The sequence below is a fragment of the Patagioenas fasciata genome, chromosome 1, assembly GCF_037038585.1.
Source record: "Patagioenas fasciata isolate bPatFas1 chromosome 1, bPatFas1.hap1, whole genome shotgun sequence".
In the NCBI taxonomy this organism is placed as follows: domain Eukaryota; kingdom Metazoa; phylum Chordata; class Aves; order Columbiformes; family Columbidae; genus Patagioenas; species Patagioenas fasciata.
Window position 1 is genome coordinate 177493718 of NC_092520.1, and position 16435 is coordinate 177510152.

Consider the following 16435-nt stretch of genomic DNA (forward strand, 5'->3'; position numbering starts at 1 on the left):
TACCTGGCGCAGCTGTGTGTCTGTTGGCTCCGATGCTCAGGCTCAATCAGTGGTTAATCCTGGACATTCCTGGGAGAGGCAAGAAGAAGGACCCTGGCAGGCAGGTGCAGGGTAACTGGCTCCCATGTAGCTTTTATCCCCTTCCTCCCTCCTGCAGAGACTGGGGAGATGACTGGGCTGCTCTGAATACGGCTAGCTCTTATGGACATGTCTCTTCTAACACTGTGTTCTTCTCTATTAGTAACTGGTGTGTGTTACCCCACGGGCAAAGGAGGGTGAGATGATCAGCGCGGGAAAGGGATGGAGCTGATGCTACTGTCCATGCTGGCCTTTTCTCCTGCCTGTCCTTGGCAGGCCAGGGGAGAGGGAGGCGGGGTGGCCTTGCAGATGACAGTACTCTTCAGGAATCTCCTGCCATACAGCTTGACACTGTCTCTGGGTCCTTGGGAAGCCAGGACAGGCTCCTGGCACCATGTTTCGGCAGTGCCCTTTCTGTCTGGAGCGGGACATGTGCCAGTCCAATACGAAAAGCAGAAACGATGCCTTCAGTGGCACCCACAATAGCACCTGACCCAAAATAGCTTCCTAGAAAAAAAATAGGAAGGCTGATTAGGTTAAACAAGCCTGAAAGAAAGCAAGATGTCCAGCTGACGATTAACAGGTGTAAGTCTGTGAGCAGGGGCTATAAATTGCACAGGGGAGCTCGACAGACACCCTTTGGGGAAGACAAACAGCTGCAGGGAGCACTCAGGACCTGCCTTCAGTGAACCATGGGGCTCAGTGACCAGGAATGGCAGAAGGTCCTGGCCATCTGGGGGAAGGTGGAGTCCGACCTCCCTGGCCATGGGCATGAAGTTTTAATGAGGTAGGCAAGAAGCTTCCATTGTAAGAGTAAAGCTGAGAGGTTTTGATTAGAGACTGAGGAAGGTGAATATTTGGTATGGGGGCTTGTGTCTGTCAGTGTTTACTTCAACAGGCTGTTTTCTTTGTTGCAGGGTGGTGGTTTTTCCATTGCTATGGTTTCTGGGTTAAAAATTACTCACCATGTAAAGCAGTTGTTCTTCTGTCTCTCCATCTATGGGTGCAGGAACAGGCCAGTGCTGCTAAAAGATGGTGGGGCTTTGTCACTCTCTCTGCTTCTGCTGGCAAAGCTCTGCTCGTTGACCAAGCACTGCAGCAAATGTTGAACAAATAGTGTGTCCTGGGCCTTCAGATGCTCTTCAGCAAGGATGTGAGGAGGCAGGGAGGGACAGGAGAGGAAATTCAACTCTCTGACAATTTTCTTGGAATCTATGATTTCAGTAAAATTAATTGTGAAGTACCTGAATACTTCTCTCTCCGCACCTTAGCCTCACCTGGCAGAGCCTTGCCCATCCTGCTTTTTGGCCAGAAATCTGGTGGTGACACTTGCCTACTTCCTGATGACGGATTAGAGATCTGGGTGTGAAACAAGGCGCTTCCTTCCTCCTGCATGCTTCCTCCTCTATGATTCTGGTGTCAGAGTGGAAGTTCTCACAAGGTCTCCATCTGAGACGACCCCCAACCCCATACTGCCCTTGTGGTCCTGGCCCCCCAAGAGGGGAATACCCTAGGCACCAGCAACAAGTCACAGAACTGCAGTCTGGAAGGGACCTCAGGGCTGCAGAGTGGGAAACAACATTGGTGGGCTTTGGATTCTAGTTTGTCCTTAAAGAGCAGCAGGGCTGGAGACTTTGAGGAGACCCTTCAGACCTCCCCCTCACTCAGCCTGTACTCAGTACAATGTGCTGGAAGGGTACCGACACTGAGGAGAGCAGTGGGGTTGTGGCACTTGCTCTGGAGGTGGTTCCTATCTTAAGCATGGTTAAAGGAAGGAGTTCACACCCCTGGGCAAATGCACTGTCCAAACCTTTTATGAAGATGTGCCAAAGCAGAGAGCTGTTTTATTTACTTTCTTTATCATGGCCCAATTCATCTGCCATTTGAAGAGGAGAGAGGGATGGGGCAGCTGAGTGGCAATGTGATGGCTTTCCCCCTATGTAGTCCAGAGCAGGCATGCTGAAGGGGTAGCAGGAACCCCAGTCCATCTCTGTGAGGTGGCTACTTTGGCTCTGGACATGCCACAAGACACTGAAAGCAGTTTCCAACTGAAAAGGTAATACCATTTTTATTTCAGGTATTGCAGGGCAAAGCACGGCATTAAATAAATAGATGACACTCCTCTCCCCTGTGACTTTGTGCTTCCCAGCCAACCCAGGTCATTTCTTGTTCCTTCAAGGACCTTCTGAGGGAGGAGAGAGGCAGGGGAAGCCCAGCAGCTTGTAGCTTAGAAAAGCGTCCTCATGTGCAGTTAAAGACTTCTTAGGTAGATGTGATATCCTGGGAATATGTTTAGAAAATACTGATCCAACTGGATATTTTCCAAAGGAAACAAAAAAGTACTCATCGGAAGAATTTTTAGGAGTCTCAGGAGTATATAGTCTTTGGCAGACATCATTCAGCCATAGCTAGACGTGATGGAGATTTTTAGAAATAACTCCATCCCATTTCAGAGTACAAGGCTTTTTCATCTCTCTGGGTAGGGCACAACCTGTGTCATAGAAAGACAGAGGAAAAAGTAAAAGACTGATAGTGGTGTGCTCAGCACCTCGTAGAGCGCAGAAATCCTTTGGAAACCTTTGAAATGAAACACCGGAAAAACTGGCCACTCATTTAGAGAATGTTTTTGCTGCAGAACAGCTTTGAGTTTTACATGTGCTTGAGGTATTTGTAAGTGTAATTTAACCTATACTAACACCATATAGTGGAAAGCCCAGCCCTCATGGCAACATACTTAGGAGGAACGTCCAGTTCTAGATGGGACACAACCTCCAGGTAGTCCCAGCACCAGCACCCTCCCAGCGGCAGGGCAAATGTGTGACCACTACCATGAGAGGGAGGCTGGTTTAATGGGTGCGGTCCTGGACTGGAGCTCCGGACGCTGCTGCAGGTAACTTGGGTGAGCCATTTCATGGTGTGAGCTGTAGTGCCCTGGCTGTTAAGACAAACATTGGTTTTGCTGTTGCTTCAACTAGTTGGATTGTGCCAATCAAAGGGTATAATACTTGAAAATTATCTTGTGCAAGGGACCTGATGTCTCCCAACACCTTATTATTAGACTGCTCCTAATAATCAGGACAGGCAGTGTCCCCTTTTGACCCTGGCCACAGGACTTCGGCATGGAAAAGACTGAATTTTCCTACAAGTTTGGTTGCCAGTGGTGTCTGTATCCTGTCTCCTAGGAAATGTAGCAAGGAGGAAGTGGGGAGGACAACAGTAGCCTGGCTTTTAGCCACCCATCCATCTTCTTGATTTCATTTCCATTTTGGGATCAGGGTGCCTATGTATAGCACTGCATGGCATGGCACCAGCATGCCTGAAGGCTATGTGCTCTTGTTACCCACTTGCTCCCAAGGACTCTCAGAGGTGCTGTGGTTCCTGATGGAGGAACCACACTGGGCTGAGCTGGGGGGTGTCAGAGAAGGGCATTCATAGGGTGAGGGCACAGTAGGCTCTCCCATCAAGCTCATGTTCAACAACACCTGAGCCCCAGATGTGAGGGACCTGAGGCTGGGGGCTGCTCCGCTCTTTCTGTGTGTGTGTGAGAAGCCTCTAAAACCCTCCTTTCCCGGCCAATTTAGAGATGGGCTCAGAAAAGGGTTCTGATAAGAGCCAGGGGTTTACATGTTGGCTTCTCAGCAATAGTAAGTCAATGAAGACAGGTAGTTTTGTTTGGTTTTGTTTTTCCTTCAGGTGAATACAACTCACCTTTCAGCACCATGACCAGCCTTGACTCTGGTCTCTATTCGAATACAGCTGACATAACCCAGGCGACTGGTGCCAGAGCATTAGCAGAGCTATATAAAATAAATAAAGACACTTGCTCTGCCACTCTAGTTGGACATGTTTAGAGCAGGGTTTCTGCCATAGCCAGAGGGAATGGAAAAAGACGGAGGTGATCATATTAGGACATGTGTAAGAGGATGGGATTAAAGTACATACAATACTCAAAGAGAAGTATGTCAGCAGCTTCTGCTCTCCAAAGAGAGGAGGCTTTTTATCATGTGCTACTGATGAAAAGCAGCCTGTACAAAATAAATGGAAAAGAAAACTTCTGCCCATGGAGTGACATCAGGATGTGGAACAACCTACCAGAGGAAGGATGAAAAACACTTAAACCAGATTCAGAGTAGCATCAGATACTTCCCTGACTTGTATACATGCTAAAAGGAATGACTGTGAACGGTGGTAATTTGGAAAGGATCTACGGACTCAGAGTTCCCAGGTTAAAGTAGCCTCTACTAGAGGGACTAACTAATAGGTTTCTTTAGGGAAATAAATGGGTTATCACAGCTTTGCCTGTCCATATACTCTGAAATACATAGAGCAGCTGGGCCTCAGCTCTATTCTCTCTCTCCCTTTCTGTCCTCTCTCTCAAGTCTCACAAGTCCCTCTACTTTTGTCCACAGACTCTTTAAGGACCACCCTGAGACCCTGGATAAATTTGAAAGGTTCAAAGGCCTGAAGACACCTGATCAGATGAAGGGCTCTGAAGATCTGAAGAAACATGGAGTTACTGTCCTTACTCAGCTGGGCAAAATCCTGAAGCAGAAGGGTAATCATGAGTCTGAGTTGAAACCCCTGGCTCAAACCCATGCAACCAAGCATAAAATCCCTGTCAAATATCTGGAGGTAAGGAAAAGGGCAAGGAGTCTTGGTGTCTGATGTTCAGTAAATGTGTGCAAGACAGCTATTGAGAGTTGCACTTTCATTTAGTCATGGGTAGGTGGTCTTCAGTGAGCTCTCCCTCAACTCCAAGGTCTCTGTGCACAGGCAGGAGTAGGGCATAGCAGGGCTCATGGTATGCAAATGCTAGGAAAATCTCAAAGTTTAGATTTCCTGTTCCAAACACCAAATACAGTCTGAGCAACCCTTGACAATAATAGACCAGCCCATGGAGCCTCTGCATGCCTGGAAAACTGCATTACATAAAGAACTGTCAGTGGTTGAACAGAAGGGGCATGCATTTAGAGTAAGCCCTGAAAGATCCATTTGGGACCAAGACCCACAAAACTATGTGTTGTACAAACACAGGCCATGAATTTTCAGCCTTAATGGGTGAGGCAGACAAAGAGTGGAAAGGGCCATGGTCTGCTCAAAGTCATGAAGCAACTCACTGCCAAAGCCAGGAACAGAGCCCAGTTCTTCTGCCCAGCCCAGGCTCCTTGCATGCTAGATCTCACTGTCTCTCCAGAGACTGCGGGAAGGGCTACTGAATTAGCTCAGAGATATTTCCAGGCTCTGCAACCTATTTCTTAGTCTAGCTTTTCTGAAAATAAACCTCAAGTGTCCCTTCTGTTTTCCCCTCTCTCTCTTTAATCCCTCTCTCTCTCTTTCCTTCCTCACAGTTCATTTCTGAAGTCATTATTAAAGTACTTGCCGAAAAACACGCTGCAGACTTTGGGGCTGATTCCCAGGATGCGATGAAGAAGGCCCTGGAGCTGTTCCGAAATGATATGGCCAGCAAGTACAAGGAGTTCGGTTTCCAGGGTTAGCACATATACATAGAGGGACACCACGATGGAGGCCTGTACATACATCTTAGAGTAGCTTCCCCAGCACTGTTTCGAACATCTCACAATTGGCCATCCAAGATGTGTGGGAAAGCTTTGATGAGAGGCCAAGAGTCACTCCAGGCAGCGTATAGACACAGAGTGATATTTATGATAAACTGTTGTTTCCTGGCTTCATGTATACAAGAGAAATAATCTGCTTTCTTAGGAAAAAATAATATAAGGGATTATCTGTAAGCTTCTGCCTATCTTATCCCCTTTTTATTTCCCCCTCCCCAAAATCCAGTCTCATCCAAGAGGGGAATGGCATGGCCAGAGATGAAGGGATGTGGAGGAACAAGGGGAGTGTTGAGGAGTGTGGTGAATGAGAGGGTGAAGGGATGACTCAAATGGTACAAGAAGGATGTCAGGGTGGGAAGGAGAGGCACACTGTCTGTCCCATTCCTCCCACAGGTGAGACTGTTAGCAGGTTACTGTGGGCAGCTTCCAGCAAAGCATTACCTTGCTTTGTGGGGTGGGTGAACGCAGCCAGTCAGTCTCTAGGGTTTGCCAGCTGGGAACCTTGCATTAGTTGCTAAACTCACGTTAGCAGAACTATAAAGAGCAGCACTCCCTGCAATCTGTAGGCTTCTGGTAGCCGCTGCTGTGCATCTGAAGTTCTGTTGCACTGGGAAGTAAAGTATGTGTTTCTCAGAAAATAAAAATTTCTGCACCAATGTTATGTGTTTGTTTCTGGCTTTACAGGTATTTCAGTGAGAAGTGGGGGAGATGGAAAAAGTGGAAAGGTGTTTTGCACACCTGTCTGACTGCACCAAAACCTGCAGTGCCAGTCTGTGACTTGAGTGGCACATGGCATCTGTCTCAGCCAGGGCACTTGGGGCATTCGGATGTCACCATGGGGTCACGACCTGGTTACTGGACTTACCAACGCAAAACGGCAGCCTAGACTCAGCACCTCACAGCTGAAAGAAGCACTCCTTGACTACAGGTCATGGCCACTGCTGTGCCGGGGGGAACATGGGGAAGGAAGGCCCTTTGCTTATTTATGGGGAGGCAGCACGTGCAAGAAGCCTTGGGTCCCATCAACAACACCATGCGTTACTCCCTCCAGAGAATGAAAATCAGGTCTGATTAGCCCAGGAGGAAAGTTACAATGACAATGTGTGCACTTAAGACCCAAGCTTCGGTGTTTGTAACATTTTGCATTTTTTGCTGACGTGTCTCTGCAGTGCATGGTGCACTGTAATTACAAATGTATACCTATGGCCTATAGGGGAATTCAAGGGACAGACACAGCAACAAGGCACCTACATCAGCCTGTTGTCCTCTCCCTGTCCTGGTACCACAGTGACATACAAATGACCTGACTTTACTGAAGTGCGGGAGAGGCTGAGGGCCACATTGTGCGTAAGGCTGCCCAAGAGTTAGCCAGAAACGGCTGGAGCCTGAAAAGATTTTTTAAGAGCAAAGTCTTGTCCTGACACCCAGATTCACAGTGCACTAACTGAGTCTTTGGGAATTGTGCTGTTTCTCTGGCTGGACCTAGTTGGAGGGGCAGTTATACCCCACAGTGAGCACTGAGGTCCTCTTTCCTTCCTCTTCTTCATCCCTATTGTCCAGCTCAGGGCCTCAGCAGTAAGCTGTTGCAGTGTCTTCTGGCATATGCACTCAAACTGTCTCCAGGCAGGAAGCAAGGTGGATGAGCAGTGTGCTGCCTTTCTGTGTATTTGGGCAGGGTCAAGAACATTCATGGCAGTGTCACATTTTAGGACAGCAACGGGATGCTACAGAGGCAAGCATCTGGGTCCTGGCTGGGGGATATGTGTGGAGTCTACACGGCTGCTCTTTTCTGCTATGGAGAAAGTCGTGCACCTTGTCTCACAGGCACAGATAGTGTGAGAGAAAGCATGAGAAACAAAAATGAGATGCTTGGTATTAGATGCTACTAGCAAGATCTAGTTCAAAGCACTTCCTGCTACACTGAATGCAATGGAGACAGAAGAGGAGTCACCAGTTCCCTTAAAAATCAATCCTGAACCAGCGTGATCTGCTGTGTCTTTGGTCGGGGCAAAGGCCACAAAATTTCAGTCTCTGAAAGGAGAAGGAATGAATTCCTTCCCAGAACAGAGCATCTCTGATTTCTTGCTCTTTACAAATCCTCATTTCACCTCTGGGAACTTGCTTGTGGCTTCAACCTTTCAGAGAGGGTCACAAAAGCATATGCTGTCACCTAGATGAAGTTACAGCCAGGTGGTCCCTGGCTTAGGGAACTGGCTTCATCTGACTCCAGTCTAGGCTGTCTGGCTTTGTGGGCAGGGCAACCTATTTAATTAAGGTCTAGTATTGCCAGTCCAACACAATAAAATTTCCTGCCAGTGACAACAGGCTCTGCTGTAGGATTAAAATCTCTGCTATAGCAGCTGCCTTTGTCAGTCTAAGTGGGACTGAAGTAATCTCTAGATATTTTCACGTAGGGCAATGTGGTGGAGGAGGGAGGGTTTGCATATATGTTGTGCCCAGGTACTGGTTGTGAGGTACCTGGAATAAAAGTTGGTCCATTGGGAGCACTGACTCTCCGCTTTGCCTGGCTTGCCCCACTGTGTCAGTGCACAAGGGACCAGCCTTGAATCTACAATGGTCCGACGTGGGTCCTGATGTAGGTTTTCTGACTGCGCCTGTGGCCCGGTGAAGATGTGCAAGCTGAGATGAACCAGCAAGTTCACACACCAATAACAATGGAGTTATCCCAGCAGGCTCAGTGGGTTGGGATGCTTGTGGTGAAATCCATGTGTCTGGATCTCCACTACTCTGGGTACTGGGTATGCCCTGGGCTGCAGTCCTGACATAGGGTTGCGATATAAGTAATTCCCACACAGTGAGTCTATAAAGCTCCTGCAACAGCCTCTACTTTAGGAACAGGGGAATTTTCCCCAAAGAAAGGGGATCGTGGGGAAAGGATTTTTCAACTCCATGCTATATTGGCTCAGCATCTTTGTTGGAGTCATCCTTTCCACTGTGCTGCTGACACATGTAGCTTTTCTGGTTCATGTATGGGAAACAGTCCCTTAGTGGAGATAAGCCGTATCAGTGTAAGCCCAGAAATTCTCCTGCCTCCTTTCCAGGAACAGCTTTGCATAAGGAGGATGGGTCCCAGGGGCTTGTACCCAGCCCCCCTCCCTGTTAGCACTGTTTGGTGTCACATACACATTCCTGGCCACACTGTTAGATATGGATTGTGTGGCAGCCAGCCTCCTTGCTCCAGCTCATACACATTGACTACAGCTAGGTCAGGATTATGGCTGTGCTATGCTTTCCATACACTCCTGCAATTTCTTTGATGTTAATAATGCTGTTTCTGGCAGCAAATGGGCTATGCACCTGCATCCACCCTTAGGCTCAAAAACATTCTTGCTGCTTTGTGCTTGGCATACTATTCTTCTCCCACTGCCGCAATCTCTGTTGCATGGCAGAGCTCCCTGTGGCACCGAGCCAGTGACCTGTCTGCGTTCTCTCGTGCTTTGGTGTCAAACGCCAGTGACTCATCAGGATCTCAGACACGGGGAGCATGACCTGGCTTCCCAGGCACTGTGCAAATGAGCAGTCAGCCCCAGCCGGGGTGCAACAACTTTGCAGCCTGCACTGCCTGTCCCCCTTGTCTTTGCTTCTGCCTGCTGATCCTGCTTGGCTCTGATACATCTGCCAATGTCAAGCAGCATCAAGGAGCAAGTAATGGGGACCATACTGTTAATCCTGTGATGTGTATCTTGATCACCTCACTGGGATAAAGGAATGGGGATCCAGTTACTAATTATGTTAAATCTTCAGCACATTAGAAGGAATCTTACAGCATTCTTCATATTTGCATCTCCCTGCAGGGCTAACATGAGGAAAGGACAGGGAAGTTTCCAGCTTACATCGTAGTCGCTGAACAGACACTTTTGGTTTCTGGGTATTGAAGCACAGACAGTGCTGAAATGATGTACTGTCTATATGACACTGTAGTTTAATAAGGAGACTCAAGTGCTCACCTATACCACATGTTCTCAGACAAGGATTATTTTTGTCATGAACCCTACATTTTCTGCCACCTGGCCAAACTCCGTCCCATATATTATGCCACTGAGGAAAATAAACCAGTGGTGGAGTCAGGTGTTTCTTTGAGGTAGAGCTGCTTGCCCATAATGTTTTTTCTAGAAGGTGCATGGCATCAGAGCATGTCCTCCTCCTTCCTGGATTAATTCCTTTCAGGTTTGCTCAAGGCATCCTTGCTTGTTCAGGCTGTACAGGGTTTAACAATCAGAGTCTGTGCTGCTTCTCAGACTGGGCAAACACACACACACATATGGATATCTATACACAAGCACCAGGTTCACAACCCACAACATTAGCAAAGCCCCTGTGTTCAAATCCTTCAGAATTTAGTGTGCTTGTGTCCTGGTTCTTCATTTGAGAGGATGATATATATATTCTCACATTGTGCTTAAATGAAGTACGGCCATGAAACTAAGTTTTGTTAAGATCTAACCAAGTGAGAAAACAAACTGTGGAAGGACATGGTACCTGGAGAGTACTGGTAAGTAGGGGAGGTGTTGAATTTCAGGAAGGTGTGCAAGCAGAACCAAGGAAGCCACCTACACAACTACAGTAAGTGAGAAGAGAAATCCCAACCACTCTTATTTATCCAACAGGCATAAAGGAGCATTTATGAACATGAAAAAGTTACGACAATGCAGACTTCTTGACCAGCACACAAATCCCTCCCCTGTGACCATAGGCACAACAAGCCAATCTCCCAGTCCTGTGACCTCTATAAAATCCTTATCCAAATGTCAGTAAAGGTGACCTTGTGGCTTTTTAAAGCAGTACTTCATAGTCACTTGGCTGCACTGTACCCAAATCCTTTCCCAATTTGGCTTTCATTCCCTGTAAACATACAAGCAGAACAGTTTGCCTCCACCTTACCCTGCAGTCCTGTAGAGACCACCCATGGCAAGCTATGTCAGGCAGAGGTAGGTCTGGGGCTCTGCTGGGCAGGGCAAGCCCTGGCCCAGGACACACCAGCATAGCTGGTAGCTGGGTGGACAAGGCAATGTGTATTTGGAATGGGGAGAGTATTGGAGTCTCTATCCCTTCCCCCATGTCTGAAGAAAAGCATCTCATGTGGAGCAGGACAGCAGTTCAGTGGCCATGAGCTGGCTGAAGGGTCATTTGGGTTATGCCCATGCAAGTGGAAGCGCAAGTACTGTGAGGTCAGTGGGGACAGCCTGGACATGAGGCAATTCCATTTCATTTAGGGCACTGCCTTGGACACATGTCATGGGGCTGGTTTACTGGATTTGCTCAGAGCTGGTGAGAGGAGGCTATTGCTGGTATGGCTGCCATGCAATCCAGAGTAGACATGACTCAAATACAGTTTTCCAGTTAAATACGCAGATATTAAAAATGAGCACAATACAGACACCCTGGTCTAAGAATTTGTGGATTTCCCCAGGCTGCAGAGCCGAGAAGGGTGCTGTAGCTATGTTGTTACTGGCATCCAAAAAGGCTACTTTGAAGTTAATATTGGCATGTATAACTTAGCTGCAGCCTTATGTCAGGAGTAGAGCTTAAAGAAAATTATGCCCGTTTCCTGTTTCCTCCTTCCAAGGAAAACTTGGTATGAATGCAGCTGCTGGGTGCCTGATCTTATTTTAGATTGTCCTTAAAGAAGGTTCAAGTGTTGCAGTGACAAAATAGCCTTGGGTGGAAGACCTTCTGGATTATTAGCACTCAATTCTCTATGTCTCCATGCTTAACTGGTGGATATTCTGTTGCTTCCCAGTATGTATAAGTAACAGTGTTTTTATTCATTGAAGTTTTTCTATCTTCTGTCCTCCCCCAATATGTCTATCTGTTTCCTTCTTCAAGCTAATTTCCAGCATCCAATCTCACCGAAGGGGTGGAGAATTCCTGGAGCCGATACCTTCACCAAGATCTGGGATTGCTCTGCCCAGAGCTGGCATGACAACAAATGTGTCCTCTTGGCGAGCTTCTGGGTTATCTGGAGAGTTGGCTGACATGGTGTCAAAATGAGTCTGTATTTTTTCACTCACCTCTCAGCTGGATGAACAATCTGGTGCCCTTTGAGGGATGTAGTATGCCATAGATTAACTGTGAGTTGGTTGGGGACAAAGGAGAAAAAAAAAACAACAAAGCTTTGCCTAAACCAGCCGTACTGTGTCCCTGCAGAGTCTGTGGGAGACCCTGCACTGAACAAAGGGTTTGTGCCAGATGTGCTCAGAGACACTGTACAGAGCTGGAGAAAAAGCAGGCAGGGCATGCCACATGCCATGCTTACAGTTATCCCCTCTGGGGGCAGATGGATCTGTGGGGTAAGGAAGAATGAAAAATGAAACGCAGGTGGAAAATAGAAGCAACAAAGGCTATTTACTGATATCAGTACCTTCTGAAGAGCAACAGCATCATTCTGACAATCACTCTGCTGTAAAGTGATGAGGGAGTTTCCTGACACAAACTGGTAATCTGTGTGCTTTTGTATGGAAAGACAGATGGACTTGGAGTTTTTCTCATGGTGTTAGCACTATGGATGTGATGCTTTCACAAAGCTGGCCCATAAATCATGAGAAATAAACTTTTTGTGCATTTTGGTTTTGCCTTTATAATAACACATATTGTTAATCCAGCTAATTTCCCAGCTAATTTCAGAATGTCACGTTTAAGCTGCTGTCCCCATGTCTTTTGCTATGTTCCCTCTACAGCTGAAATGATCCCTCAGTGCATAAAGTCATCATTTTTTTTCTTTCTAGTAAAAATGTTCTGTCCTGAAATTCAGTTCTTTGTAGCAGTCACAAATTGCTAGCTCACAACAAGAAGAATGATTAGAAAATAATCTTTAACATATTTCCTACCATGGTTTTTCTAGTTCAGCTGTGCTGTTGCTTCCTTATCTGTTTCAGATCAGAAACTTGTTGACTGCCAGTGTCATCTGGGACAAGCTCTGTTCTGAAGTTTAATGGTAATTAAGAACCCTGTTTCAACCAGTTTAAAACTCTCAGTCTATAAAATGCACTATCTGAAACATCACCCTTCTTACAACATGCCTAGAGTTCTTTGCTACGCTGTTTTTACCCTAGACCTTAGTTAGAGATGTATCTGTACTTCCCATCTACAGTACTGTGCCTTAGCCCCATTTTACAGAGGGCAAACTGAGGCACCAACACTCCTGTTGTTTCCATGCTTGGGTCATTCAGCTGTCCATGAGGTCATGTTGCCAACTGCATGACAGAGGAGGTTTCTGAGCTTCTTGTGTAGGAAGATGTGTGAAGTTGTGCCATCTGCCAGTAAACCATTCTCACTTTGATGTGGTTGCATTTCAACAGTTGTCGAAGGACATCCTGTATGTAGAGGTTCAATTAAACAGTGGTGTGGTGTACATACCCAGATAGATTACAGATGCTGCACACAAAGCAAGGCAGTGTAAAGACCTTTGGGCTGAACTTGGAATGAAGTGCTCTGGAGATTAATGAACTATGGTATCACTTGGGACACTGCTAATCTTCTCACTTCCAAAGAAAAAGGCCCTGGACTGAGATAATAAAGGACATGAATATCTGAAACAGATTACTGGCACAAATGAGGTCCCTAAATCCATGTGTATGAACCTCACATCCTCTTGTGTAATTCTTTACATGCTTACATTTTCATTTGTAACCCCCTCCTTGATTTCTAATGTTCTGCCTTTGCTATGCTGTGATCTTCCACCAGCTTGCGTGGGTATAAGCCAGCCAGTGTTCATCTACCTAAATTCATTTATAACCCTCAGAAGCGACCTTCCTTTGCCTAATGTGGAAGAAACCAGTCGTACTTTGCCTACATCTGACCTCTAAAAAATGCAGTTCCAAATACTTCCATCCAACAGTGTGGTTAGTGAACAACGTTCAGGTATATGCCTGTTATCATGTAGATCACTCAGCTCATACTCCTCTGGTCTTTAAAAAATAAGGTGTGCCTTGCAGTCCATTTTGGAATGGGTGATGGATCCGTGCCTGACTTGGGTGGCCAGGCTTTAAAGGAGTAGGCTTTAAAAAAAAGAAAAAGAGAAAAAAAAAAGCCAACACACGAAACAGAGCTAGATTTCATACTGGCTGTACTTAGATAGCCCTCCCCACTCAACACATGGATATCAGAATCATTTTTGAACCACCTAACTCTCTAGCTGCGTGCCAGAGTCCTGGGCAAGCAGCTTAGCCTTCATATTCTACTCCAAAAACCAGGGCTGTCTAAAAGCCTTCATACACCTTTGAGGTGGTTACTGTCTTGATGGGACCACTCCTTCCAAAAGTGTGTCTCTTTGCAACGTAAAATGGAGGGAGTAGGGAGAAAATATTTCAGTGCCTAGCATTAAATAACATACTGCAGAGCAAGAAGGATGTGTTTGGGAAGAATAGGATGAGAGCAATCTACATGGTGTTCAGATAAGTTGCTGGGTATTTTATTTTATTTTATTTTATTTTATTTTATTTTATTTTATTTTATTTTATTTTATTTTATTTTATTTTATTTTACTTTCCTGTAAGCTGCGTGTGCAGCTTCCCCTTTGACCTCATTGACAGTAACATCTGGATTTACCCACACTCACAATTCTCTACGGAAGAGAGATAGTGCTACAGCAGAAAGAAGATTTTCTCTCTCGTAGCTTTGTTTTGAGGATAGCTTGCAGCTGTACCTGACTTGGAGGAGTTTATAGGTCTCATGTATGATGGTTGAGAAACATTGCCTCTCCTAACTTCATCATGCCTGTGTTCATACACATAGTGACTCATAATTGGGAAGTCTTTGTTCCAAACCTTGCAACATACAGTGGGGAAAAATATATAGAAATGGAAGCAAAGCTTTTTCTGTCCATCTACAGTCAGGTTGGAGATGGACAACACTGCATCCATGTCAGTAAAGGAGTTTGTTTTATCTGTGAAGAAAAGTGTGTTAGAGCCTCTCAACATTAGAAATAGACCAAAACAGAACAAGTAAGTGCTGCAGAGTACATCATCCTTTCAAGTACTGGTGTTGGTGAGATGAGAGGTAATACATACTAGAGAGTTTGTATTGAGAGAAAGGGAGAGAGAGAGATTGAACATAACATCATTCATATCTTGAGGGCAGAGCATCTTAGAAATAAATTTACAGAACAACCTTTCTTTGGGCATTTAATTTCGCTCCTGTTGGGAGTTCTTAGCTTACAATTAAGTCTGCAATGAGAGAGTGTGTGTGTGAGTGTGCGTATGTATGTATAGCACAAAGCCTATAGTTAGTACACAGAACTAAATGTTTTGTTCTGGAGCCCCAAAGGTACACAGCCTCTCAACACTCATTGATTTCAGTGAGTGTGAGATCTTTCAAAGACCTGGATTCATACAGCAAATTTTTCTCCACAGGCTTGGGACCACTCATTTCATTCTGCTCATAAGGTAGCAGAAACTTGGAAACCAGCTCTGCACCTATTCATCTGCTGCAGTATGAGCCCCCTTTATTAGTGTATTTTGTGGTAATAGCTGTGATCTATTGAAAGTGCTAAGCCTTCAAACTGCAGCTCCCTGCAGCAGGTGTAGTAGAAGCAAATATCCACGCAAGTGAGTCAAAATGAACTCATCGTGTTGCTGCTCAAAGGCTGGACTCCATTCTAATCAACAACAGTTACCTAGTTCCTGTCACATGAATATGGGCTCTGGTGGGCTGCTGCTTTGTTGGTTTGGGGCTTGGAGGAAAGCTGGGTGTCCTAGAGAAGTCATGCTGCAATTCTTATTCCCTGCTTCAAATTCACTCTTTTCCATTTCTGCCCCTTAGAAGGCATTCAAGGAGAAGGAGACACTGCAGTTCTCGTGGCCTGGCTCTGCATCCTGTAACACATCATGGCTAAATGGCATGGCTGCCATCCCAGTCTATTGTTACCAGCAGCAAACTCATTTTCAGCTCAGCAGGTGGTCCTTAAACATGACCTTTAAAGCTGCATGGATGGGTAAGTGTTGCAGGAAACCAGAGGGACTCAGCCACATTCATTTGTAGGAGAAACTGAGAGTATTTTTTTCTTTACTAACACTTTTATTTAAGTCTCATCCTCTTCACTAGACTGATTGGTGTCGGAACAGCCAAATACAGGGTTTCTCTTCTTGGTCAATAGCCTGGTAGGTTATCATGGAGAGCTATTAAGAATTCTGAATAGTAAAGGTTTGGCTACAAATTCCTATGTAATGCAAGGCTCATCTTCATCAGAGTTGTTCCTTATTAGGCTGTTCTCTTTGGGGTGAGACTGGAGGAAATGGAGAAAAGAGCAAAAGTGGACAAAGGGCTTCAAAGAGTGATTCAAGCAGGTAGAAGGTGTCAGGATAAGAGGCAGCTTGGTTTGGTTACAGAGCAGCCATGGAAAGGAGAAGATTGTAACAAAACTTGATTCAGCTGCAGATAAAAAAATGATGCAACACACTGAACATTAATTTAATTATAATTAAACTCAACTCAAACTTTATGGATGGAAATTCTTCGGCCATACTGTATTGAAGGACAGGCAAAATGGCTTCGGATGTTCCAGAAGATCTCTACTACTTTCTGAAGAAAGAAACATATCTGTTTTTCCAGTTTCAGATCAGAAGGGACACTATAACATTTCTGGTGATTGCTGCTAGAGTTAACCCAGAGAGGACAGAGCATTGAATGCAGACAAAGCATGGGATGTCATGGGAAACAGAGAGATGTGATATTCCAAGACATGAGTTTCATACCTAGCTTTACCAGAGTGCATATGTACGTCTATGTATACTATGCAGTACACAGAGCACAAGGGTTCCTATAAA

The 16435-nt window shown here is 45.7% G+C and overlaps 1 protein-coding gene across 1 annotated transcript; it reads left to right on the forward strand.

The window, feature by feature from the left end:
* The first annotated feature begins 690 nt into the window (after nucleotides 1–690).
* On the forward strand, nucleotides 691–6307 carry MB (myoglobin). Its single transcript, XM_065849661.2, has 3 exons — nucleotides 691–865; nucleotides 4488–4710; nucleotides 5427–6307. The coding sequence occupies exons 1-3, from the start codon at nucleotides 771–773 to the stop codon at nucleotides 5571–5573; spliced, it is 465 nt and encodes a 154-aa protein (XP_065705733.1). The 5' UTR covers nucleotides 691–770; the 3' UTR covers nucleotides 5574–6307.
* Nucleotides 6308–16435: the final 10128 nt, after the last annotated feature.

What these genes read in the sequence shown, in the direction of transcription:
- MB (XM_065849661.2), top strand. Translation starts at nt 771, where the DNA reads ATGGGGCTCAGTGACCAGGAATGGCAGAAGGTCCTGGCCATCTGGGGG. An exon ending in GGGCATGAAGTTTTAATGAG is followed by an intron (nt 866 to 4,487) that starts GTAGGCAAGAAG and finishes TTTTGTCCACAG; the next exon opens with ACTCTTTAAGGACCACCCTG. An exon ending in TCCCTGTCAAATATCTGGAG is followed by an intron (nt 4,711 to 5,426) that starts GTAAGGAAAAGG and finishes CCTTCCTCACAG; the next exon opens with TTCATTTCTGAAGTCATTAT.